The sequence below is a fragment of the Ambystoma mexicanum genome, chromosome 4q (genome assembly GCF_040938575.1).
Source record: "Ambystoma mexicanum isolate Mex_15411 chromosome 4q, UKY_AmexF1_1, whole genome shotgun sequence".
In the NCBI taxonomy this organism is placed as follows: domain Eukaryota; kingdom Metazoa; phylum Chordata; class Amphibia; order Caudata; family Ambystomatidae; genus Ambystoma; species Ambystoma mexicanum.
In genome coordinates this window covers 186,935,618-186,963,349 of record NC_090928.1, presented here as the reverse complement: position 1 = coordinate 186,963,349, position 27,732 = coordinate 186,935,618, and the positions used below count along the sequence as shown (strand labels likewise).

Sequence of the window (27,732 nt, the reverse complement as noted above, 5' to 3'; positions counted from 1 at the left end):
TTTCTTGGTAACCAACCGTATCTATTAGGTAACCCACCTTTTAAAATAGGCCAGTACTACACAAGTTGATAGTGTGACTGAGCGGCCAGGCTTAGCATTAAGAGGATAATGTGAGCTGTAGAACTGTGCAATGAAACCAGTAAATACAAGTATCCAATTAAACACTTACACACTTAAAGTTTTATAATACATTATTTAATTATTTAAAACCAAAGCTATTTCAAGCATTATTTTTAAAGCAGTAATTAGCTGTAACATTAATCACAATGTAGGATTCAATTAAAAAAGTAAACAATAAAGCAGGTGAGTAAGTCTTTCATATGTTACACATGTTCCAGCACCCGGAGGTGACATCATTTGAGGTCAGTATAGCATTTATCTATAATAAATATATATAATCTATATATATATGCATTTGCAATATTGAGTATTTAAGGAAGGAAATGGTAGGGTTAGATAAGAACAGACTGATAGGTAATAAGAACAGTTAGATTCTCCCAAAGGGATGCAGACAGTCTATTATCCCAGCATTAAAGTGTTCAACATGTAAAACCTGTAAGGGAACAAGCGTTGCCAAAGCCAATATGTTAAGAAGGAGGCTTTTAGGGAGCCAGGACAGCCAAAGTCAATGGACAAAATGAAAGTTCTGATGCTCTTCTTATAAATATGTTCTTAAATAGTCAGTGTTCAAAAGAGAAATCACAGCAACTCAAGAGGAGTCACCTTTGGAAAGCACAATCTGTAAGGCCAATGCATGTAAGTTGAGGTCAACTTAGTGTAGGGTTAAATCGCACTCCCAAAGATAGGAAGCACGCCCAATGGCGAAAGGATAATGTACCCCAATCCCCACAGTACCTTAGAAATGAAGAAGTTGTTCCAGCTGGTTGCTTTGATGCAATGCAGTAGAACCGTGTTCCTGGTCTTTGGTCGTAGTGAAAAAAGGGAGAACATCTGGTGGGCTCCTGCGGCAACACTTGAGAGAGAGGGACTGGGCAGCAAAGGATTTCTGTCAATTCAGCAGCTATTTGTGGTTTTGGCACCTTTTTCTCAGCGCCATAGAAGAACGAAAAGCTCTGGTTAGGATTTCCTTGACCCCTCAGTCCTGTACTCTGGTGAGGGGACTCTGGATGCAGATTTCTTGCTTTTGTAGGGTCCACTGGATGCCCACAAAGATATAGCCAGATTTATACTGTGGAAGACAATGCACTCACAAGTGGTTGAGGTACCCCAGGTATTGGGTTTCTGCAGCCTTGGAAAGTCGCAGCAAGTCGAGGGTTGTGTCAAAATAGAGTTTGTCTCGAGACTAGTTGGTCCCACCACCCTAAGGGAGGAAGTCATTCTTTACAGTTCTTCCCTGTTAATTCGGAAATGGGGTCAGCACAGCTACATGGCTTTACTGGGCACTTTGCGGTCCAGGAGAGTGCTGCTGGCCTCTTCTCTTGTCTTCTGCTTCAGATGTCCTCCATTGGTCGACTCTGCTTCTAGTCCCAAAAACCTCGCTTTTTATACAAGTTCCCATTCATTCACAGCCCTAGGCTTCCAATCACACAGCAGGGTGGATGTCCTCCAGGGCAGCCAGCCAGCCAATTGGAACTGGTTTCACTCAGGCAGACCTAGAAATAAAGGACAGGGCCCCTCACTCACTCCCTGCCTTTCCAGAACCACTGGAGCATGAGCAGGATTCAGAGCTGAAGCCCGCCAAAGGCAAAACACACAAAGGACTAAACCTGATGCAAACAATAGAGTAAAAGGACAGAAGAAAGTAACTAACAAGAAATGAGGAAAAAAGAAGACAGGGGCCATTTTATGAAAATGGGCAACCTTGGAAGCAGCACTGCAGCTGAGGTATCAGCCTGCAGATACATGTCACCAGGTGGTAAAAAAGAAACCACTGCCACCATCCATTCAAGTGAGTTAGTGTAGCAAAATGTTACATGAGGAATGGGTGAAAGGAATTACTATGTAACCCCCCAGCACTCCACACAGGACGGTGTGGGCTGGACCCATAAAGTAATGGTAAGTAAGACAGGGGTCATCTTACTATTCTTGGGAACAGTAGTCCACCCAAGAAAATGTAGTTAAACATTTAGAGAAGTCCACGAGACTTCTCAGTGGAACTGCACAAAATGTGCTGTGTGTTACAATGCAAAAGCAGATGCCTATGGAGTTTACAAGACTCCATAAAACAGTAAGAAACATGGAAAATCATAGTCAGGAGGGTTGTGTACAAATTTTTCGTATTACAATTCTCCGAATGACAATTGACCTTCTGCACAATTGACCGAATATAAACGGTCAATTAGGATATATATGCGGGGGAAAACCCCTGCAACGCCCCACCCAATCCACTGCTCAACCCCCCACCCAATCCCCTTATATTATTATTACCCCAACCCAACCCATTATATATATATATATATATATATATATATATATATATATATATATATATATATATATATATATATATATATATATATATATATATGTATGTATGTATATATATATATATATATATATATATATATATATATATATATATATATATATATATATATATATATATATATATAGATTACCATACGGTCAATTGTGCTGAAGGTCCATTTGGACCACTGCAAAGCGGTCAATTGTGTCATTCGAGCAATTGTACTCGAACAATTCGGGCAATACCGTCAGAAAAACACATGAGTGAGTGAGAAAACGGTCCCACTCACTTAGAAGTAAAAATTAAAAAAGCCCAGACTCCAGCAAAAGAGCTGGGGGTCGCTAAGGTTAAAGGGAATTGGCACAGAAATGAAAATTCTCCCTAACACATGAAAGGATAGTTGATTTTTGAAACAGTCCAGATTCGTGGGTACAAATGTAACTGATTGGACTTCAGGTTTTTCAAAACATTTTAGGACTTCAAACAATTTCTTGGATTTGTTGACAGCTTCTTCTATTTGTTTGTTTAAAAAGTTTTTGGGGGATTCAATGATTGCATTTTTATAGGTTCTTTCAAGTAATTTCCATGTGCTTTTCTTATTAGAGGAGGGGCATTTAAACCAGCATCTCTTTGCTTTGCTTTTATCTGATTTCAAGAATCTGAGCTCTTGCAAGAACCATTTTTGATGGCCTGAATTACTGCGAACAGATTTTGTTTTGAGAGGAGCAGGTTTATCTAAAAGAAGTCCCAAAGTTGGTATTAAAAAAATAAACAGGCTGATCGGGAAGGTCAGACATAGAAGTAGTGGACATAATTTCTGTAATACAGTTCTAAAGATCAGATGCCTGCACTTTTTTAAAGTTTTGGTTAGTAACTGATTTTACCGGATTACTTAGCTTGGGAGGGGGGGCCTGAAGGTAGAGGGAAAAGTTTATCATACAGTGGTTGGTCAACATAGAAGGGTTGGTATTATTGAATTGGACCTTGAGATTCCTAGCCACAATCCAGTCAAGGACATTGCCATTGGCAGTTGTGGGATCAAAGTTGACTACATGATGTTCAAGGTTATTTAGGGCTGAATCAAACATGATGACTTCTTTCACAGCCGTGTCCCCTCGCTAGCGATTGAGGTCTCCAAGGAAAAGTGTGGCACAGTTGGTCCCATTGAATTCCGCCAATATTTGTATGAGCTCTTCATTGAAGGTGGTGTTCATTTCCACTGGGGGCCGATAGATCAAAATGAAGTTGACGCAGCTGTAAGGGGTAGGGGTCATTTTCAAATGCAAAATTTCATAGCTGTTACAATAACTAGGAGATTTATAGAGTTTGATATGGTTTTGGGCTATAATTGCGACCCACCTCCCAATCCCTGGTCTCTATTCTGACAGAAATTGGTGTTGCCAGCTGGGACAGCCAGTGCTATCATTGGGCCAATGGCCTCGTTAATCCAAGTTTTGGTTAGAAACATTAAAGCAGGGTCGTTGTTGACAATATAGTCCTGAATATCTAGAGCATCCTTGTTGAAGGACTTGGTATTTAATATACTTGTCAAGTGGCTGGAAATATTGTCCCTATTAGTTATTTACAGCATTTAGGCCTTGGGGGCCACAGGATGTACTTCTTATTGACATTGTTACCATCGGGCTGCATAAGGTGAAAGGGAGTGAGGTTGGGTAGTGAACTGGCTTACAGGTCAAGATCCTTTGGTGTATTCACAATATGTTTATTAGGAGATGGAATATTCTGTACATTCGCACAAAGGAGTGGATCTTCATTTGTTAGGATAAGGTGATCAGTATCTGTGGTGGAACCTTGTGTGTCCAAGGTCATCTCACTGTAGTAATCGGTCGGGGTCTGTTCTGGTAAAATGTTAATTTTGGAAGAGGGGGAGGGGCTCATTGTTGGGCAGAAAAGTCACCACGGGCATCTAATTTTGCCTTCAGGTACCGGGCTACTATAGCCAAATGGTTAGCTTTCTGCCTCGCCAACAGGAGAATCAAATCTCTAGTGTACCCCATTATGGAGGACCTCCTCCAAGGTAGGAAAGAAGGTGAATTAAGCGGGCCGGGCAGAGATCGGGGAAAGGAGTGAGCCCCAACATAATTGTTCAAGGAAATTACAGGCAGATGCACTTGTATGCAGAGTTGCGGCAAAGACCTGTTTGTTCATGGTGAATTCTTCTGTATTGGAAGACATCAAAGCCGGTCAGACAGTACAACGAGCTGAGCACCCGTTTCTGACATCTATGTGCAGCTTGCTAATCCAGGTTCAAATCCCGGCAAGGCCAACTCAACCTTTCATCCTTCCGAGGTCGGTAAATTGATTACCACAATACCACACTCTGGGATAATAATATCAACTGTTATCTCAGAGCTCAGATGCCTGCGGGCTTGTAGCGCTATATAAAAACTAGATATGATATTATTATTAAATCTCATTATGAACATAATCAGATGTTTGGATGGCAGGTGTTCTTTCCACCTGTTCATTAGCACTTGCCATATCCAGCTTGTTGAATACTTTTGCTCCATTGATGAACAGCACCAGCCCTGTGAAGTTAGATATTTGAGAGTTTTCATACAGCACCTCCTTGTTGAAGCTTCTTAGATCAACAGTCTCAACGTATTTGTTTTTCTTCTATAAGTCCATTATGTGGCTCTACCACTTGGTTGCTTACACCCTCTCTATGACTTCGCCATGCAGCAATTTGTGCAATACTTCATCAAGTACTCCTCTTGCTTTGACAGGCACAGTTATTGCCTTGTTTTTCACTGGGAATGCCACTTTCTCAATGTGGCTTTTATGGTTTTAGGCTTTGAGGTTTGTGATTGCTGGGCGAAAGACCCTTCTGTGCTTGTCAATTATCTCTTCCAAATCTACTTTTCCGGACAATCATTACCTTTTCACCTACATTCTGGTCTATCTTTATATTGAGATTTCCCTGATGTAGCCATCCAAGCATTGCACATCTTTTATTTTCAGTTTGCAGCTGTGCATTTATCTTCATGTCTATCACATCTTATGCAGCTTTTTAAGGTTATGGAGTAATCTTTGTAATTTAATGGAATCATTTGTGACCTTTATCCTTGTATTTATCTTTTACCCATAACTCCCCAAACATGTGAGGTTGGATCTGGGTACCACCTACTGTTATTTCACACTATGATCTTCGACTTATACTGCAGAGATGCAGATGTACACGCCACTCATGGAGCCCACCCCTCACCTCCATCATATTGGAAGAGCAGCAAGAAAGCACTGTGCAAGACACCTGGCATCATCCTGACACTATATCGAAGATATTAAAGATGTTATGCACTCAGACAACCGTATCGAATGTACCCTTGAACTGAAGTGGTAGAAGGAAGTCTGCAGATACCAGGGAATATAGAAGAACTATAAGTAAAGTCTGATAGGTGTAAAGTGATTTCATGAAGAGAAGACATGATGGCACACTAAAATGGTATGCAAATACCTAAAGAATGAAGATGTGACTAAAGTAACAAAGTATCTCAACATGCAAATTGGAAGAAATCATATACGCTGAGAAGATAAGTAAGAAGAGATGCAGTAGATGTATAAAGGCAGAAACGCAAGGTAGATGAGACATATAGAAGCTTGCTGCAGTACAAAATATAACACAGGTAAAGCATCCATGTTCAGAAGATGGTAGTTGGTTTCATATAATAATAAGCTAAAACCCCAAGGTGATGAGACCAAGGCTGCAGAGCTGACAAACACTGAAATATGAATTCATGCAAGAACAAAGAATATTTGTTTGGCCAAGGATCAAGGATGCCGCAGCAAGAAGCAACTGCAAGGCACGAAAGGAGTTGAAGAGGATAAGCTATGTACATAGTACATATTCCTCTTAGATTAGGCGAAGGAGTAAACATTTACAGGTGGTAAGTATTGGACAATTAAAGATGCAGAAAGCATATGCAAGATGGAGTAACCAAGTCTCCAGAGGCCAAGGAGAGTAATAATACCCAGTATAATTGAATCAAATAGCATTAAATAAACACACAGAATGGACAAATCATGGTCTCCTCACACATGGTGCAAGACCAGAAAACAAGGCCTATTCATAACGCTCCAGACTAAGATAGCAATGTACCTTCACTCCCATTAAAGTTCTGGAGAAGAGAACAGTTAGTGAGGTCAACTACAAAGAAGAGGCCTTGGTAGGCTAATTGGTCAAGTTGGCAGTTGTATGACCTGGGTTTTGTTTTGCTTACGTGCTGCTAATGAGCCGAATGTCAAAGGTTAGAGTTCCAACCAATCAGGTAGGCCTATGTGATGGTGGACCATAAACTGTTGCAGAAGCCAATCCACTGCTGTTATTCTATTATTACCTGTAGGCGTAGTTAGAGGCAGTTCTATGTGTGCCTACTTGATAAGGGGCAGCCAATAATGTTATTAACAGCTAAATAAGCTATGGGTATATGTGTTCCCTTAACCAATCCCTCTGGCCGATAGGTTTTTACTATTTGCCACGTAGGATGACATCATAGCTGATGTATATTGAGGTATAAAGCCTTTGTGTAACTGAAATGTATTCGAGAGTGTGTAAGCTTCGACTCGTTATGCTTTCCAACTTTCCCTACTTTATTGAATTGATAATAAAGTAGTACTTTGCCATATTCCCTGAGTCTGTCCAGTTATTTGGGCCTAAAACTAGTTATTATGGTAATCCCATCTAGCACTTGATACGCTCCAGGTGCAACTGCACAATACTGATACACTCTTTCCAGCCGATATGCAGTACCACATTATGCCTGAGGTTTTCTTTAGGCTTCGTCCTGGGTGTTCAGACTTCATTCCCTGTGCACCACCAATTTCATATTTCTGCTCCTGCATATTCTGTGGCAGTGCCTTACCCTGCTGCACTTTGAACACAATCCTTCTTTTCTTTTGCAGTTCTAGACATTCACAATAATTCTACTCATTCACAATACGCCCTTGACTTCTGCATTTTTAGCAATCTACGACTATCACGCTTCCATATCTTTGCTCCTTCCTTCGGCTTTGTAGGGTGGTCTTTGCCCTGCTGTGCACTTTGCAGATTGGCAATAGCTTGGGTTCTTGCTTCACTGGACAATCTGTGCTGCTTCACAGTCCTGTTTCCATAACACTATGTTTAATGGCCATGGCTTCCTTTAATTTGGGATTTTTGTTCGGTATGAACATTTCTATAACTATGTGGTTTCAGCAACCCACCACAAGCCTGTCTCTGTTAACCTTTTAAGTGTTGTAACTAAAGCTGAAGGATTTGGCCAAATCCCCAAGGATAGTCAGACATTTGTTTATTGTGTCCCCTAATCCTTGATTCATAGTGTAGCGCAGGGATCTGCAACCTGAGGCTCCCTGGATGTTTTGGCCTATATCTCCCAGGATCCCTCAGCATTAACTAAGCAGACTAGGGCTGATGGGAGGATGGGAGATGCAGTCCAAAGCATGTGGAAAGCCACGGTTTACTGACTCCTTGTGTAGAACTTCAAATGGTGCATTATTAAGTTTGTGTTTGTGTTGCATCTCTTTGCTACTTGCTTGAAGGCCCCTTCACTTTTTTCTTGGATGGTTGCACAATCTGGGGTCTTTCTCAGGAAGGATGGGTGATGAGCACCTTTTGACCCTCGGTACCTTGGGCCGTTGTTTACATCCCCAATCTTCTACTCATTGGTTCATTCTCTGCACCCAGCGCTCCCCTAAATATACATTGAAGTTTGTGCTCCACTAACTTCTTGGAATTGCTGGAAAACTCTGAGTGGACAAGAATGCCGGTAGTGGTATCATACATTGAGCCATACTTGTAAATCTTTGCCCTATACTATTTGCTTGAATCCCTCTTGTCCTTTTGCACCTGACCTAGTTCCACTTACATTTATCAGGAGCACATCTTCACAGCCATTGTGTGACTTTACCTCTGCATTCATGCCGGCAGATGAAGAAGACTAAACCTAGGTTGTTTACATTAATTCAATACTTTTATTTCTTCAGTAATAATCTCTTCTACCACTGTCTCTCTAGAAAGAGAGAGACAGAGAGAGAGAAAGAGAGAGAGCGAGAGAGCAATGTAGACTTTCCAACAATCAGCCCCTTTTTTATTTTCTTCCTGTTCCCCACGGTCGTGCAGCTGCATGTCCACTGTGCAGCAGACATAAACAGAGGACTGTGTCAATTTACAAATATACTGAGGAGGTCCAAATGAGTCATTACAAACTAATATTCCAAGCCCCTAAAAAATATGTTTTCAAAAATGCCTTTCTCAAAAACATCACTCAAATGTGGATGCTTTTTTAGGCCAATTGGTTTTTTCGATGGTTTCCCTTTGCTCTCCACTAGTCTTCTCCCTTTTAACCACTCTCTTTGCTTTTGCTCTTTTAATTATTTTGATTTGTAATCTTTCCCCTTCTTCTCAATATATTTTTTAATTACACCTTATACTGGTCAGTGTTTTGTTTAATGGTATTTTAAAATACTAGTTTGACAAATTATCATGAACATTTTTCAGTGGAAGTCAGCGTCCCTAGGCCAACCAAGTCATGCAGTCTGAGAATGTTAAGGGCAGTGCAAGCTGGATAACAACCAACTCATTTGGCATTAGGCCTTTCTTTCCCCCATTGCTGCTCCTGCCTTCCCAGGACCTACTCCCGAAACTGCTCAAAGAGCAGACAGATTGACATACAGGGTGTAGGTTGGTGGAAAGGCAGCAAGGTCACTGTAGCTACTTCTCCCACAGAATTGGTGGTCCTATGATGCTACCCCTTCCCCAGGAAATGTACACTCTGGAGCTCCCAACCTCTATGCCTCTATGGTAATGAATATCTAGAAGTCCAAAACATTGTATACAATCTTGCTAATGCTCCATTCCAACAGCGGTGCCTGGTTACCTAGGAATATTCAACTTTAATAACAGGGTACCACACTCCTGAATCAAAACAAATAGTTCAAATGTATTCTTTATATGTTCTAAAACAACATCAATTTAAAAGCATCAGAAAGTGTGTTGTGCTTAACAAAGTGACCAAGGCCTACCACTGCCAAAGTGACTAGCGCAAGGTACAAACAATGTTAAAACTTCATATCGAAATCACAATATATTCCAATTATACATACAAAGTCTTCATAAAAAAAGTTTACTTCTATTTTAAAAGTCCACATTTATGCAATTAACATTTCCTCAAAGAGTAATCAAGTATTAATCTTGAGTGCATGTATTCACAAAGTAGTCATTTGCCTCAATAATAAGTGGATGTAAAAAACATGTCAATATAGGTGTTTATCCAGAACCCAACATGTTTCGTTCCTCATCTGTATAGTGCAAAAAATTGAGGGAACTTCTTCAGGGAAAAAAAAACATGCAGAGTGCCTATCTGGCCTATCTTCCGATAGCAAAAAAGCAACACAAAAGGTCCATGATGCCACTTGTATGCTATGCATTCATTCACTTTTGCTGTAACAGAGTAGAGTGTAACTCTGTCAGCTTGTTGTCGATATTTTCTGCTGTCCAACATTGCTCATTGAGTCAGACAGCGTCTCCCAGGCCATAGAGAGAGCGCCTATTACTAAGGTTATTCTTATATCATACCTCAATGAGTTACTATTAGTAATGGTAGACTGAAAAGATGCTTGCCACTTATCACTGTGTGGTGATGTACCAAAGGTAGCTGCAGCATCAAAGTTTACTGCACCCAACCCTTAAAAACACATACAGAACCATGTACTAATGCCCAGGTCTGGAGGCTTAATGTGTACAAAGTGTATCAGTCATTGTGTATAGGACTCTATTGACTTGAAGAGGCACTTACTCGTCTTCGATGACGAATCTCAAGGGTCCACAATTGCCTAAACCAAGTCTTTCGTTGAGGGTAATTGCTGTGACTTCAGTTGTATTACTCCATTTAAAAAAGTAAGAGAGGACCAAGTGTCAGGCTGCATCCCCACATAGATACACACACATGGAGTCAGTCAACGTTTGGAGGCATCCAGGTGTTTAGAAATGCTCTGTAGCCTCTATGTAGAATATCCAGCCAATCTAATAGCTAGATACTACAACGAGTAGATAGATACGCCATTGTAGGCAGCAGAAGTATAGTGTGTACAGGTCTCAGGCTAATGGCTGCATGGCCCAAAGCGATGTGGAAAGTAAAACCAGGGTTTTGTTATGTTAGCCATCATCAGCACACCGACAGCTCACATAAGTCATCAATAAGCATATGTACAACTCGGTTTACGTAGTGTCATGCAATGAGCTATGGTGTCTTAGATATGTGAGGCAGGTATGAGGTATTGGATGCTAAATATGCATGCTCACAGCATTTCAACACATAGGAACACACATACTTAATGAAATGCACAAATGCATGTTAGTCGTGTCATGAAGAGGTGCAGAGATTCACTCTCTTTGTATGTTGTGTATAACCACATCACACAGGTCATGTGTCGTTTCATAATACATGTCTGTACTAACTAAGCTAAGTTGGTATTACACAGAGGCCATGTTGAGGTTAAGGTTGCCTCACTTTTATTAACAGGAAAAGCTGCTACGTGTGCATTGCACTTTCATAATCGTGCTGGTGTTAAGCTCATGAAGATACTATCGCAGTGATTGAAGTGGTACACATAAATGGATCTATCAATAAAGTCAATCTTGTGTCTTCAGGTGTATGGCTCTGTCATATGAATCTGTATCTATGTGAGACTCGCATCTACAAAATAGATACTGATGTATGGGATATTCATGTTGTACAGTAATCATATTACTAATGTTATGCTTGCATAAGAACAGACAATTTAAGATATTGTGGAAACAACTTCATTGTGAGTATTTCACTTTAGAGTAGGACCTGCCCATCAATCACCTCATTTAGACCCATCTCCTTGCTTTTAGGTAGGTAAATTAAACGTTCTTGAACAGATAACCTATGTTTATCACTCTCTTCATTGTTTGTTGGTTCAACTTTCATTAAGACTGCACATCTTAGGTCCTCTGGTTTGTGGTCTGTGTAAGGACACAGTCTGCGTTTTTGAAGTGGCCTACCATAGGTGTGGTTAGCACTTTGATGCATATGCAACTCTTGTGACCCCCTATGCATATTCTAACCTTGCTTTTGGTTTTTCCTATATACAGGCATGTACAAGGGCAACAGATGGCATAGATGACTATTGAGGTGTTACAATTGGCCAATACATTTTGTTGCCAGAGAGTTCTAAGACCCAAATCTACTTCCTTGCTTCTAGATGTTTGGGCACAACAACTGCATTGGCCACACAGGCTATGCCCTGTCGGTTTTTCCATACCCCACTGTTGAGTCCGTGTTTTCTGTGTGCTGGTTCAGTCATATATGTCATTTCTTGTGGTTAACTCTTTTAAATTGTTATGCTTCTGAAACGCACATTTGGTTTGGTCTAGAGGACATTTGTCTCCATTGAGTATATGCCAATTATGCTTAATGAAATTACTGATTTCATTTGACAATGGGTTAAATGAGCTAACAAATGGTATCTCTTCGCCCTTCTTGGATTCAGGTCTGTATTCTAACAATGCCTCTCTGTGGTTGTTAGATGCACGTTTGTAGGACTTTTTCACACTTTTCCTAGGGTATCCTCCCTTCACAAGATTGTCAGTCAGAATTGTGGCTTAATGATCAAACTCAGCTTTTGTTGTGTTATTCCTCTTCAATCTGAGGAATTGGCAGAATGGAAAATTATTGCTCGTATGTCTCGGATGGAAGCTCAAGTATTATAGTAACAAGTTTCTGTCTGTTCATTTATGGAAAGGTTTTACTTTAAGTAATCTCTCCACCTTGTCAACATATATCGTTAAGTCAAGAAAATTAATGGCTTCTTTATCATGATTAGCAGTGAACTTCAAATACGGGTTTTGATCATTCAGCCAATTAAAAAAAGCTTCAAAAGTTGTAATGTAACCATGCCATATCAACAAGATGTCATCAATAAAGTGCTTCCACAGTTTGATATGTTGTTTATATGGATTAGTGTCCGCCAAGATAATGTTGGTTTCAAGTGTTTCTACAAAAAGGTTTACCAAAGTAGGAGCCACTGCAGAGCCCATTGCTGTTCCATGGATTTGCCTGAAAAATGTATTGTTAAACAAAAAATAATTCTCAATGAGAGACATTTCAGTACACCATAACATGAAGGAATGAGCAGTTTGGCCATTTAGTATTTTATTTAAAAGTACCCCTTCTACCATATATAGGGTCTCTGTTTGAGGAATGTTGTCATATAATGACACGATATCGAGTCTGACCAATATGTCTTCATGTTCAACCAGGTACCCATAGATCATTTTAATGACCTTGGTGGCGTCCAGAATGTAGGATTGCATTTCTTTTACAAAGGGGTTTAACAAACGATCAGCAAATTCAGTGAGAGGTTCCAAAACAGATCCCGTGCCATATACTATGGGCCTCCATGGTGGATTCACTAGTGTTTTGTGGTTTTTTGGTACCTGTAGAAATTCAGGATGTTAGGGTTATTCGTTTTAAGGTATTCTGCCTCTTGTTTGGATATACATTGTATCTCTAGAGCTTTCCCGACCTTATTATTAACAATTGTAGCTTTTTAGAAGGGTCTTCCGAAATTAATTCATAGAAAGAGTTGTCGCTAAATTGGCGGCGCCTCTTCCCCAGGACCATGGTCCAGTGTGGGAGCTTCAACTTCTTCATGCAGTTCTCCTGTGAATGGTGGTGGCACAAGCTTCTCCATGTGCTAAGGGCTAACATGCTGCATCCCCCACACTGCCTGCTGTCCTCATCCGGGAAACAGCCAGCATTGTTTTTTAAGTCTTTAAAAAAAGAGATATTGGTATTACTTCTTGACCTGGTGTAAGAAATATTTTTTTTGTTTGTTTGTTAAAATAGATTTACATTTTTTTCTTGTGATTTCATCCCTCCTTTATGGTGATAAAATAGGGTCATCTCAGCTTTTCATTTTCTTACTTGTTTTGATAGAGGAGATACGACACACTGTGTGATGCCTACTGCCCCACAGAGGTATACGGGTGAGTAGTGGCTAAACTGCCTATTCAGCCCTCACACTTCTACATAGAAAGAGTCACCCCATCATTAAGGTGAAACAGGCACAGTCATGATATATACCCCCTTCACCATTTGTGGTAACGTGGGATGAGGGCAAGCTATATCCTTAACAGGGGTCTGAATGTGAGACAGCAGCAACCCATAGAACTCTCCCAAAAGAAGTCCAAATTAAGTCTTCTTGAAGTCCAGGAAGGAATCAAAGAAAGGGGGGATACCCATTCCTCATAAATGCAGTATGTCACAAGAGACTGATTAAAATCAAGCCTGCTTTGAGGGGTCCAATCCTTATTAAGAAAACAACTGACTTGTGCCTTTTTTGTATCATAATCAAAGTGCTTTGCTGCGTAGGATGTGTAAGAGATAGGAAATAAAGACAAGCCGACACACCATCAAGATGGAGGTCAACCCCCTATTTTCAGGAGGCCTGCCTTATGGAATTGCCTCTTTAAAGCCAGGCTCCCAAGAGATCTCCTGTTGTGAGTCACTGGGCCTGGCATGCAAGAGTTACCCAATCACCCATAGTGTAAACAGAGGCAGACATCCTGTCCTTCATCCCATTCACTAGAATGCAGGCATTGCCTCTCTGAGCTCAGAGGGTTGACATTGGTTTGCTGCAAACCAGATGTGACTTTTAATAATGATGTGAACCATCAGTCACCATACCAAAACCTATGTGTGACTCATATTTCCAGATTATCCTGCCACCAGGTGATGGCTTGTCATAATTCTGATGGTTTTGGAAGACAGGTGTATACCTAAATGCAATCACTGCACTGTACTGGCTTGGCTTTTACAGCAGCTGTCAAATAGGGAATCTGTGTCCTCTGAATCTGCTCTGTATCATGGGAGAGGAAGAGCTGCAGATCAGGGAACCTGGTGTAGCTGAACACAGATGTTTTTTATGCTTTTTAAATATAGTTTAAGGAAAGGGGGTCTGGTGAGCAGACCTCCCTTTCTAAAATGGAATTACCAATATAATTTTACTATTTAATAATAAATCAAAATAGCTAGGACTTTTACAGCCTTACCAGATGGCAATTCCTCACTCACTGACCATACATTTTAAATTACTGTTTCCAGTTAAATTCTCAGGGCTTTCATAGTGTAAGAAACGGAGATCTAAGGAGTATGACATCATTTTACTTTAGGAAGTTTGACTCCTGGAATGTTCAATGATGGAGAGTTTTACCATATGGTTTAAGAAGCTATCTAGAGGTGTCTTTGGATGGTCGTCCGATGGAAATATTTGTGCCTTTAACAACTACCTTAAATTTGCTCTGTCTGCTTTTGGGGACATTTCAAGAAATGTCATGGGTATTGTAGATCAACGGGACAACCAATGTGTACATGATCTCCTTTTCATTAATTTGTATGATAACTCTACAAATCAAGATGAGAAGTCTTATGCTGGAAATTGCCAAAATATTGATTGATTGGCCTTCAAATGTGTTACGTGCTAGTGACTTTAACTGTCATTATTTACAGCTGGCTTTCCAAATGAAATAAATCACATAATCATACTCTGGACAGAGGAATAGACAGCTTTAGATTCTCGGGGGTCCAGGTGGGTGGATTTCCTATCGTAGTGGGCCTTCACCACTGTGTATGAATATATGACAATTGGTAACAAAAGAGGCCCTATGTCGAAAAGGGGGAGCAAATCCACCAAAGATTATAGCTTTTTAATAGAGGCACTCATAGACGCATGTGTGTTCTTTGACATGAGCCATGCAGACATGACTGATCACTCAAGATTGTTACTAAAAATGGCCTATACTGTTCCACGGCACACAACTCATTCCTATTTACATACAATACAAAAAGGGGATTCCAAGAATAAAATCAAATGGACTGACAAAAACCTCGTCAAAATATCTACATCAGTGTTGGATTGGTGGTCCTCCAAAGGAAAGTAAGATATAAGCAGAACATTGCAACCGGTTGCATTAGTGAAACGGTAGCAGACTGGTAAACCATGGGTATAAGAGCAGGAATGGGGGTCTGCCATTTGGGACCCAAACAACAACCTACTATGATGTCCATATTGTAAATAATAACAAAGAGGAAAGGAAAGCACTCTAGGATATTAGAAGACAAGAGGGTTAGCGATGTTTCATCTCACAAATCAGATGATTCAAACCAGTGCTAAACATTGGTTAAAATGGTATAGGCAAAACAATTGGATAACCAAAAGGCAGATTATCCGTAAGATACTATTAGGGGAAAAATCAGCCTCTTTCTGGAAAATAATAATGAAACTGCACCACAGATATGAGCACATTAACTCTATATCGGCTGAGGATTGGAATTCTCAATATCTTCATCTATATGCCAGTCCCATACCCACCATCTGCCCCGCCCCTTCCCCACCCCTCTCCACCTGCCCACTAAATCAAACAGCTTTGTAGAAATAGCGGATTTTAAAGTTCTGACCAGATGGAACCCAACGATCACTGAAAATGACATTTATAATAATAGTACACAATACAAAAGGTCTACTGCCCCGGGCCGAATTAGGCTTTGTAGTTTATTCTGAAAAAAAATAACCTGTTATTTGGTCAAAAAGCCTATGTGTTTCGCTTGAGAAGGTTGCTCAAACTATGACCTGGCCTAAATTGAGGGAAACCTCCATCATTGCCCCAATTTATAAACAGATATTGACAATAGTTTTAGCGTTTACTGATTTTATTGCATGTTGCATTTATAGGCACCTGTGTGCAAGGAGGAGACTACAAAGTTTGAAAGGAGAATGTGATAAGGGGTGCAGAATGAGAAGGGGAAAAGAGCAAGGGAGGAAGCCATTGATAGAGGGTGCCATTGATGATGGGCAAAAGGAAATATGAGCGAGAATGGGTCAGAGTGAGAGGGTAAGAAATAAAGAGCGCGAGTGTGAGAGGTAGAATGAGAGGATATTGGGAGAGGGGATAATGTGGATGGAGGAATAGAGGGGATAGAGTGGTGTAAGGTGGATTGGGAAATAAAGTGTGTAAGGTGGGTGGAGCCAGAAAGAGGGGGTACAATGAATGGTGGGGGTAAGAGAACAAGCGTAGAGTTGAGTAGAGAAAGATGAGTAGGATGGGTGGTGGTACAGAGAGTGTGGCCGTGTTTTGCGTGATATTCTGGAACTTGTAATTTTTCAAAATTTCATATGAGGTTCATCAAATGGGCCTACTTTCTCTAACCGAATGCTATTTCTGCTGATAAAGATTTTAAAAGGGTCCATTCACACCAAGTGCACATATCCGTGGATGGGGATACTGCCATGGCCACATCGCTTGCTTTCGGATCGACTTAAATAGGACGCCATAATAACGCAACTTCAGGCTCAGACTGAGCATGCCTACAGGAGGGCTCCTGCTGGAGTACAGTCCCTGTAAACAAAGGGCCTTTCACCAAATATTCTGCCGGTCCATTGCTGAGAGCAAATACAGGTGCCCTGCATGCAGGGTGTGACATGTTGAGAGGTGCTGTGCAGGTGCTGCCCTCCATGGAAACTGCACCTGCAGGGGGTGGCACAGAGGAAGAGAAAGGCTTAATAGTGCTACGAAAAGTAGCAGCTCACATACTCCTCTTGGCCCGACCTGCTCTGTGATGTGTGATCGGATGTTCTTGAACATCAAGGACTACTCACTGGTGCATGCTCAGTGTGGTACTTCTGTCCAAGTCTTCCAGGTGCATGCAAGGCAGCACCAGCCAAGCTGAATATACGCTTCCCTGTTTCCGGCTGATCCTGCAAAATGCCAGAAATGCTGCAGACACCTCTGCCTCTCACCCATCAGAAAAAGGACAAAAGGCGCACCACTGTGCAGTTTCCCAGCACCCACAATACCTGAGGCTCTCCATATGTTTTGAACTACGACTCCCATCATCCTTCACCATTGACTATGCTTGCTATAGCTGATGCGAGTTGTAGTCCACAACCTCTAGAGAGCCATAGGCTGCAGACCTTTGAGTCTGTTTTTCAAAAGCAGGCCAAGAACAGGTTCATCAGATGGACCTGCTTATCAAAAGCAGGCCAAGAACAGGTTCATCAGATGGACCTGCTTTCTGTAACCACATGCTATTTCTGCTGATAAAAATTTGAAATTGGATCGATTCACACCAAGTGCACATATCCGTGTAGACTGACCCGGTCATATCACTTGCTTTCAGATCGACTTAAATACTGCACCATAATAAAGCATAGAATAGTCCATGTAAACAAAGGGCCTTTCACCAAATATTCTGGGGATACATTGCCGAGAGCAAATACAGGTGCCCTGCATGCAGGGTGTGCAATGTTGAAAGTTTCTGTGCAGGTGCTGGCCTAAGGCAAGTCCCTGGACATCACTCATCTTGTTTGAGTCCTGCAGTCTGGGGACACTTTGCCTGATTTCCATGGCAACTCCACCTGCAGGGGGTGGCACAGAGAGGGCGAGAGGCTTAAAACTGCACTGAAAAGTAGCAGCTCACACATACCTTTGGGCTTGACCTGCTCCGTGATCAGTGATCGAGCGTGCTTAAAGATCAAATACTACTCACTGGTGCATGCTCACCGTGGCACTTCCACCCAAGTCTTTCCGGCACATGCAAGTGGCTGCCCCTGATGCATGCGAGGCAGCACCAGCCGAGCTTAGTATGCAATGCTTCCCTGTTTCCGGCCAATCCTGCAAAAAGCCAGAACTGCTGCAGACGCCTCTGCCTTTCACCATCAGTAAACGGACAAAAGGCGCACCACTGTGCAGATTCCCAGACCCACGACACCAGTCATTCTGCATAGGCCTTATTTATTTAAGTGAGCTCAATCAAATCGTTACCTATGCTGAAGAATGTCATAAATACAGTACTAAAGTTGATCCAGTCTCTTGGTGAGATGGGCTGTCCCATAGCAGGCTGCTCCGGCACCCTTATGAATGCTCGACATCCCCCGATCAGCCTGCACCCGATGCCTGGAGGCTCAGGACCCTTACCAGAGAAACCTCTGCATTTGCATTAGAGTTCCCCCAGCAAGGCTGAGTTCCTTCATCTCCATCTCGAAAAGAGATCACTCCGACGTTGAAAGTCACACAGACACGTGACATGTGACAGTACTCCTGAATGGGAGTAAATACCATTTAACAAGCCACTATTGATTACATCTGCGTAGTACAACAAGATTGAACAATTGGTGCATTGGGAATTGTGTACCACAGCATTTCCAGTTGTCATGTCAACCACAAAAACTGCTTCTTGGAAATTCTATCTTCTTGAAGCAATTGTTTTGGCGATATTTGGTAGTTTATGCCACCAAAAAGCGCCAAAACCAAAAAGGACCTAAAGACAATCCAAATAGTTATCAGACTATTGCCTTGTTGGATTTCGAGAGCAAGGATATGGCCTCATTTGTCTTAGATGACCTTGTGGTTTGCTCACTGACCTTGTCTCTTCAACTTATAAACTGGATTCAGAAAAGGGATGAGTACATCTATGACTGGTCTGATTTATTCCTTATGTCATAGGGAAGCTGGCCTGGGCATAACATCTTTTTACGCAGCAAGCCTTGAGTTAACAGCTGCTTGTGAGCGAGTTAATTACAAAGGCTTTGGCAAAAATGTGCACATCGGGATGTTCCAGATGACCTCTTAAACATATTAATGTTGATCCATCATGAAACCTATTTTTAAGTATAAACTTTACATCTTCCAGGAAACAAAAGAATTTCAGCTGGATAGGCATTCATTCTAGGCTCCAGGTGAAGCAGGAACTTCGTTATTTGTGTTTTAATGTATGTGTTAAAAATAGAGAGAAACAAATCTCGAACATGGTAGAAAGGAAATTAGCTTCTTTCTCTGCACACATGGGAAGAATCCTACAGACATTTGGGAAATTCTTTCAAATTCCTTGAATTGATGTTTACAAAACAAAGCTAAGCCCGAGCATCATCTATCCTCTCGAATTGCAATGCACGAATAAGTGGCTGAATGTGCTGAAATGCACACTGTGGAAACATGTGATAAGACTGCTTAAGGCCTTGCAAATGTCAGTCATTCATCATGATGTGGGGCTCTTATCCAGGGCATCTTTGATTCTATGGAAACAATTACAACTATGTGCCATGATTTTGCAAGCTTTGCCTGGCTCGTTGAGGTATGATTTATTGAGGGTTTATAAAGAAGGCAGAATCTTCCTTTAGAATTATTGCATGAGTTCAAGTGAAGGAATCCTTGGGGAACTTCATTGAGACCTGAGGCTTGACACACTTAACTCCCAAAAACTAACTGAAAAAGAAAACGTTTGAATACTTTTGGCTAGAAAATTAACAGAGGACACAACATAAGTATCTCGGGAGGAATACTCAAGCTTTGTTAGGTGTCGGGGACCATTACCAAAATATTTACCCCAGTTCCTGCGTCCAAGATATACAGGGCATTTAATGAGACTTAGATTCGATATACTGCCCACTTTAGAAAGAGTCGGCCGCTTTCAGGGAATACCAAAAGAACATGCATGTGTTGTGTGTGCTGTTCTGTTGTGGTCATGGAAACCATAAAACATTTAACTATATATTGTCCAGACCTTGACCAGAAATGGACCGCCATTTTTAGGCATTTTGTAAATAGCATAGAGTCTATTGATATAGAAGCCTTGTGGGACAGTCTCATGAATGGTCACCAGATCTCTGTCATCACTTTGGTAAACATTTGTATCTAGATGTTTAAAGTTCTGAATTAAACTTTGCAAATTAAGAATATTGATATTATTCTATTTCGATGTAATTTCGTATGTTTTCATTCTGAATTAATGGTGGAATTGTGTGAGTTTACCTTTTATCGATATTGTAATTCCTGTGTGTATTTTTGTTTTAAAACCCATCACAATAAAAAAAGAAAATCACAACTGTTTGAGGGTTGGAGTGGATTGATGTTCCATTATTTGCTGTTGTTGAGCAATGCTTTTGAGAGGTCACTGGTTGCCAAAAGGGAATTCCACACTCCTGGTAGAGCTGTTGTCTACCTGAGGAAACTCAGGACAAGGGATTCCCTATGTATGCTTCCACTTTCAGTATCATAAATATGCTGGGCCCTCGACTCTGGCTACATGTGGCTTGTGGTTTAGAAGATGTTCCTTAACTTGTAAATGGATAGAAACGTTAGGTGGTGGTTCTTTGCAGGGCATGGGAAGAAGTCAGGGAATTGACATTTTAATATGGTGAAATACCACAGTTCCTACAGTGTTTAGCAGAAGAACTGGATTAGAAAGGGAGGTTTTTCTTAGCCGCCTTTGGTTGTCAGGCAAGATCCAGCTGACTATTCAGGTGTTTGGCAATATTTTGAGAGTTTTAGAGCATTAGGCAGGCTACATTAATGAACGGGAAGCTCTGCCCTTATATTTTATGTAATCAGGTGGATGCCATATCAGAATGCTATATTCCAATTTGATGTGGCTTTGGCTAATAGCTACTAGGGATTTGTGCTGAAACAGCCACATTAGATCTATGTCGTGCCTCAATGTTGATGGTCATTCTCGGCATTAGAAGCTATAAACATCTACGGACCATCCATTGTTGTTCATTGCTATTGATTAGAAAACAACCTATTGAACAAAAAACACTACTGGCATCTCTTTCATAAAATGCAACATATACTCAAATATACTTTACTATTTATATAGTCAAAAATGCATTTGGAACAGGTTTTTCAAAAATGTACAATTTTCAGCAGCGACATTCACTGCAGTTGGAATTGTACCCCAGTAAAAACAAAAGGTATGCAGAATGAATTTGTTAGGGATTGAGAAGAATGTATTGGCAATATTTAACTTAAATATCCTTCTTCTTCCTTTGATCTTTATTGTTAATGTTAATGTTAATGTTAAAGGTATTTATATAGTGCATAGTCACCAACGGAGTTGGTCCCCAGGCACTCTGGTGGATCTGTAAACAAGAAGGAGAGTGGGTGCGGTTAGTCGTGTGGAGAGAGGGTAGGAGAGTGGGAGAAATGGTGTGCTGTTGGCGGCTTCAGTTTGGTATACACTGTGCGCTGAGCTTTTGGTGCGAGAAACGGACCGGGTGAGACCACGTGTGCTGTAAGTGCTGTTTGTTTGTTGCTGATGCAGTGTGGTAAAATGCGCACGGTTTGCTGGGTGAGAGATGGTTCTGTGAGGTTTTGGGTGGGTTGGGTATGCAGAAATTTGAAAAATTGGGTTAGTGGGGTCAGTATCCTGGTTCAAATACATCTTGTTCCATTTGAGTTGTATTGCTGTGGGTGGGGTTGTTGCCGATTTCCTTTAATGGCCGTCTGACTGTGGTGTTTGGTGTGTGATGGCGTGGCACACTCCCAGTTGTATCCTAATGAGCATTATATAATGTGATTGGGTATGTCTATTTCTCTCACTCTGGCATAGGTGCTGAGGTTGGGTGCTCCCTATTCCCTTGCTATCTATCCTGACATGGGTCTATTGGGGCTTGGGTGTGGTTCAGGGACAGGGTGCTATTGATGGATCGTCCTAAAACCTACGTCTTGGTCTGCCAATGTATTCAGTTTTTAGTGTCCTAGTATCATTGCTATCTCTCAGTTATTCGTTCAGTATGTTGTGTAGTGTCTTCCTTAAATTCTATGGTTTAGTTGGTTGCTTGTGTATGGTGGCAGAGCACGCTCCTAGCTGTATCCTAATAAGCTTTGTCTAATGTGCTTGGGCATGTCTATTTCTCATCTTCTGGTGTTGGAGCAGAGGGTAGGGTGGCCCCTATTCCCTTGCTCTCTATTGTGGCATGGGTCTGTTGGAGCTAAGGTGTGGTTTGGGGCCAGGGTGCTATTGATGAGTCGTCTTAGTACTTCCGTCTTGGTCTGGTTATGTGTATGGTCTTTAGTGTCCTATCATGGCTATCTCTTGGTCAGTCATTCGGTATGTCACGGGGTGTCTTCCTTAGATTCTTTTTCAGTCAATTACTTAGTGGGAATCGGGATCTGTGTCTTCGATCATTGTAGTTTTAGTTACATGTGTGTCCCTGTGGGCAGTCTTGAAGTTACAAAGTGAAGAGACAGGATTTGAGCAGTTTTCTGAATAGTAGGTGGTTTCTTATGTTGCCTATGTTCTGAGGTAGGTCGTTGCAGGTTTTTGGTGCCTGGTGAGAGAAAAACGATCCTACAAGTTTTCTTTTATTGTATGGTTTTGGTTACAGGCGGATGCCGTTGCTTGATGTGAGCATTCTTGTTGATTGATATAGATGTCATTTGTCTCTCAGGAATTCAACGCCTTGTTTGTGTATTGCTCTGTGTGCGATGCACATTGTTTTGAATTTTATTCGTTGTTTTATTGGAAGACATTGTAGTGTTTTTAGCACAGGTGTGATGTGTTCTCTTCGGGGTAGTTTGAGAAGCAATCTGGCTACCGCATTTTGTATGCATTGTAGTTTTTTTAGAAGTAATTTGTTTACTATTGTCTGATATTAAAATCAAATGTCATTGCCATTCTAATCCTTCATTGATGGTCACTCAGGGCCTTCTCTTTTGAAGCAAGTGAATTTACTGCCTGCCAGATCAGTTCTCAAAAATGTTTGACAGCAAATCCAGCAGGTTTGCTAGCTCAATCTAGCAATATTGTCCAAATCATGGGGCATTGTCTATTAGATACTGGCTGGTAACTAATGGTACACTAAGGCCCTTTGCCTGTCACCCCCTAAGAATGCCTCCATGGTACATCCTTGATAAAGCTCGCAGGCACTTCCCAGAGGTTCGGGATGAGTAGCAACCGTAGGGATGAATGTACCCTGTGTCAATACCATGCAGAGATTTAGGTGCCATAATGGGCAAGTCAAGTTGTGTGGAGAAAGTTACAAGAAGACTATCGTAATTGTAGAAGATGGGAGGAACATGCTTAATGAAAGTATGCAGTAGCTTTTAGCGTTCACATGATTGTAAGTCACGCGGACCACCCACCCATTTCGGAGTCCCATTGGCCTCCATAGGTAGCTTTTATTACCCTATGGGATAATTACCACATGCAGTCATTATATTGTGTGGCTGTAATTATTGTCTCACAAAAGGAGACATGAGGGATGAGTTTCAGTGATGAAACTCAGAATTTGATGGAACTGTAAAACATCCAGTATTATGTGTGTTTCACCACAGATGCCAAACTCGTAATCAGGCCTCAAGTCTTAAAAAATTCAGTGGGTAACTAGTTAATTCTCAAATAGGGATATCATCCTTGTGGAGGTATTTAAGGGGGTTTATAGGATTATATTCAATTCACCTGGGACTATAAACATAATCATTTACAATATCAAATTGAAGGTAATGTCTGATATTCCAATATGGGGGGAAATATTTGAATGTAAAATGTGCACATATTATATTTGAGGATGGTGCTGAAGCAAGTTTGTGAAGTTCAAATATGTTTATGCTTGCTAGATTTACATGGATTTTAATGGGAATTAATGTTTCAATGCTGCACCCAACACAGTTAATAGAAAATATGGCTTGTTTTTATTGTGGTGATGCATATGCAACAAATTACAACAAATTACAGGAAAGTTAGGATGACATTCAGGAAATGTGAGATTAAAACAAAATCTGGTCATCTATGTAAGAAATTTGGCATTTTCAAACCAATTTCTCACCAACATCAATGCCAACACCAAAAGGGCCCTCTCTCTGTATTATTATTATTATTATTGTATTTAGTGAGCGCAGACCTAGCTTTGAGAAGCAACAGAGCATTTCACATAGGTATACAACAGTACAGATGCATAAAGAAGCACTTTTCAGAGGTATCACCTCGGGAGGATAGCTCAGGGGCAATGTGCTCACCTTGGAAACAAGACAACATGTAGCAACACAGGTTCAATCCCCAGGTCCGCACTTAGAAACCACTGGGTATTAAGCGCTTTATAAATAACTTATATCATATCAACAGAACAGATTTATAGCATGGGTAGGATACAGAGCGGCGCAGAGGAGGGGTACAGATGACCAGGGTGGCAGGGAGGAGAGGGGCAGATTGCGTCTAGTGGGTCAGGTGGTGTGGGGGCAATGTGATGCCCTATGGGTTCAGAAGGAGAGACTCCTTGTAGAGGTGGGTCTTGAGTTCTTTTCTGAATTGTAGGAGCGTGTAGATGAGTATGATGCTGATGGTGAGGAGATTCCATAGTCTTGGGGCGTAGGCAGAGATGGCTTGTTTTATGGTCCTTTCCTTTTTGCAGAGGCGGATTTCAAGTCTGCATGTGTCCTGGCATCTGGTGTTGCGCTGTCCGTCGGAGATGCTGAATTTCACCGCGAGGTAGCTGGGTGACTTGCGGGCGACTGCTTTACAGATGATGAAGCAAGACAGATGATTCATGCGTGCAGTAGGAGCCAGTGAAGGTCAATGAGGGCAGGGGTGGTGAGGTCATATCTGCATAGACCCTTGATGAGGCATGCAGCCGCATGTAGGACACTTCTCAGGGGAAAAAGGGAAGATGACGGAAAGCCTTTTAGGAGGAAATTGCCCCCATCCAGATGGGATAGGACCAGGGATTGAATGGTGGATCTAAAGCTGTCTGAAGGGAGGAAGAGCTTGCCTTTCCACAGGATGGAGAGCTAATACCAAGCTGTCTGGGTTTTCTTAGCTATGTGTGTCTTGAAAGAGAGATGTTTGTCGATGTGGAACCTACGGGACTTGGTGTAGGAGGTGAGCTCGGGCGTGAAGCCCTCAGGGTTCATGGTTGATTGCCAGAGCTGTATGTGTGGGTGTTTAGTGTTGTTGGTGAGGAGTAGGAATTCAGTCTTGGAGGGGTGGAACTTCAAGTATGCACTGTACATCCAAGACTGGATCAGCAAGAGGCAGAATTTGAGCCTGTGGATGTCTTTGATGGAGTCGATCTTGAGGTATAGCTGTGTGTCCTTGGTGTATTGGTGGATGTGGATGTTGTGTGTGGCTAAGATAACTCCCAGAGGCTCCATATATAGATTGAAGATCACTGTGGAGAGTATGGAAACCTACATGGCTCCACAGGTGATGGGTAGCATTGGCAATCTAAAGGAACCCATCTGAACAAAGTGCTGGTGGTTGGCAAGGTAGGACTCTAACCAGCATAGGACAAGGTTGCAAATCCCCAAGCACCAATGTAGGGTGTCTGTGAGCACCAGTATGGTCTTGTTGGGTGTGTGACCTGTTGAATCCTAAACCTTATTTTCCTATTTTCATGTGACTGTTTTCACTTCCTAATCATGCTGTCCATTTGGCATTAATTGGTGCACTTTCTCACACCTACTGCTCAACTTTCAACTTTACCACTACTTAGTCATGAATGGATATTACGTTGGCAAATTCTTGTAAATACCCAGAAAAATGAAAACTTGCTGAGTGTTGACCAGCATCTACCTTGCCCCTGTCTCACTCCTCCATGCTGGACTTCTTCTGTGGTTCTGGTCGTAAATTACGTATGTAGTAAGTTCCACAAACTTATAACTACAAACATATTCAACAGGTAAACATTATTTTGCAAATCATGAATACACTGGCTTTGTGAACAGGTTCTAAGCTATACGTGCGTATGTTATAACTTTTCCAAAAGTACCTTCTTTAGCCTTAATCGAGCGGCTCGATGCGCTGCGTAAGAGGGGTCGAGACAACCTAGATTTAGCTCTATAAAGGTGGATTCACACAACATGACACTGGACTTTACCCAGGGTTCGAATGGGAACCTAAAGAGTCCCTGGAAATAGGTTTCAAAGTGGGCCCATATTACACATTTTCAGCAACGTCAACCCTTTTCCTATGAGAACATTTGGAACAAAAATAGGTTATCACACATAAGAGGCCCAGGGTGCAGAGGCCTACTGGGAAATCTCCAGAGGTCCACATAGGCCAGTCCACCCCTGACTTTACTGTAAGGCTGTACACATCCCATATTAAAGTCGTATTGACTAATCCATGATAATTGGGGATCTACCATTATGAATTACAATGATAGTGGGGATGCATCAGGAAGATGCAGTCATCGTATCTAGATGATGATGGGATGACTATGGGTTGGTTCACTTTGGGATGACCTTTTACCCATTACAATTATTTTTTAGCAAGTGGGGACCTGTTGAATGTTGTCCAGTGGTTTTCTTCACTCTAGATTGTAAGTTCAAACAGAAGCAACAATGCCAGCTGTAGGTGGGGAGCAGAAGCTGGCCAGCAGGTGGTGAATGTCCTGGGCGAATCATACCCAGAGGTTGTCACTTTGTGAACAGGTCTGTGTAGGCTGTTTTTTTAGATTTTAGGGCCAGATTACACCTTTGGCAGTAATGGCAAGATATGCAGGAGCTTATGTTCTGTGACCCTGTAATGTTAATGAAAGACGTAAAAGCTTTGCGTCAAGCGTCAAGCAAACATGACATGCAGTAAGACTCTGAGCACACCTTCTCAAATGCTGAGTCTTGCACACTGTGTGGGATGTCTGCCTTGGATCAGGAATGTGGCTATATGTGTAGTCAAGAAAGGAGGAGTATAGAGGCTGCCCCTGCCATTTTCTATGATAACTATGGCCGGAATCCAGCTCTCGCAACCAGCAAGTCCAAGCATTTGCACCATAAGAGGTCATATCCTTCCTTGTATCTAGAACACAAGAGGGTTGGATGTTTTGTACTACACATCCCATAAGCCCTCACCATTGACTATGCTGCCCAGCTATTATGAGAGTTGTAGACTAAATATTCTGGCGAGGCAAAGGTTTCAGCCCTCTACATTAAACCATACACAATCTCTCTACACAAAGACCACCTAATGGCTACTGGCGCAGTACACATGTAACATCCAAAAAGTGAACTAGTAACAGATGGAAGGAGCTAAGCTCCCACATACGGCACACATACGCCTTGGAGCAATTTTTTCAATCAGCACTTAGATATGACATTTAAATCATTTAAATTTGTCTTGTTAAAGCACACCATAGCATAGTACCCACATTCCTAAGTGTTTTCTATATTGTTTCTGTTATGTAGTAGTTTTCTTTTTGCAGAGTATGCATTACACTGCTTTTACCTTTCTAGATGTAACCAGACTAAAGGCGAATGATTAATTTTGAGTTGGCCTAATTTCTTTTTGTTTGCAGACTGGACAAATACAGACCCCAAAATGAAGGAACAAACAAAGAAAAGTTTGATTTTGAGGCCCACATCTACTTTGATGACGCATTTCTCAAAGAGGAGCAAAAGGAAAGACGTGTGAACAGCTACGTGGAGTGCCTGGCAACGGTCATCGAGGAAGTGTACAGGTAGGACCAGCATCTCAGTGCCAGCAGAAGAAGAA

At 41.5% G+C, this 27,732-nt stretch overlaps 1 protein-coding gene across 1 annotated transcript in view; it reads left to right on the top strand.

Moving 5' to 3' along the window:
* Positions 1-27,732, top strand: part of LOC138467576 (chitin synthase chs-2-like) — a 282,914-nt gene that overhangs the window by 98,915 nt on the left and 156,267 nt on the right. Inside the window, exon 6 of the mRNA XM_069607709.1 lies at positions 27,536-27,697. Within this exon, the coding sequence (XP_069463810.1) occupies positions 27,536-27,697 (162 nt within the window). The remainder of the gene's footprint in view (positions 1-27,535; positions 27,698-27,732) is intronic.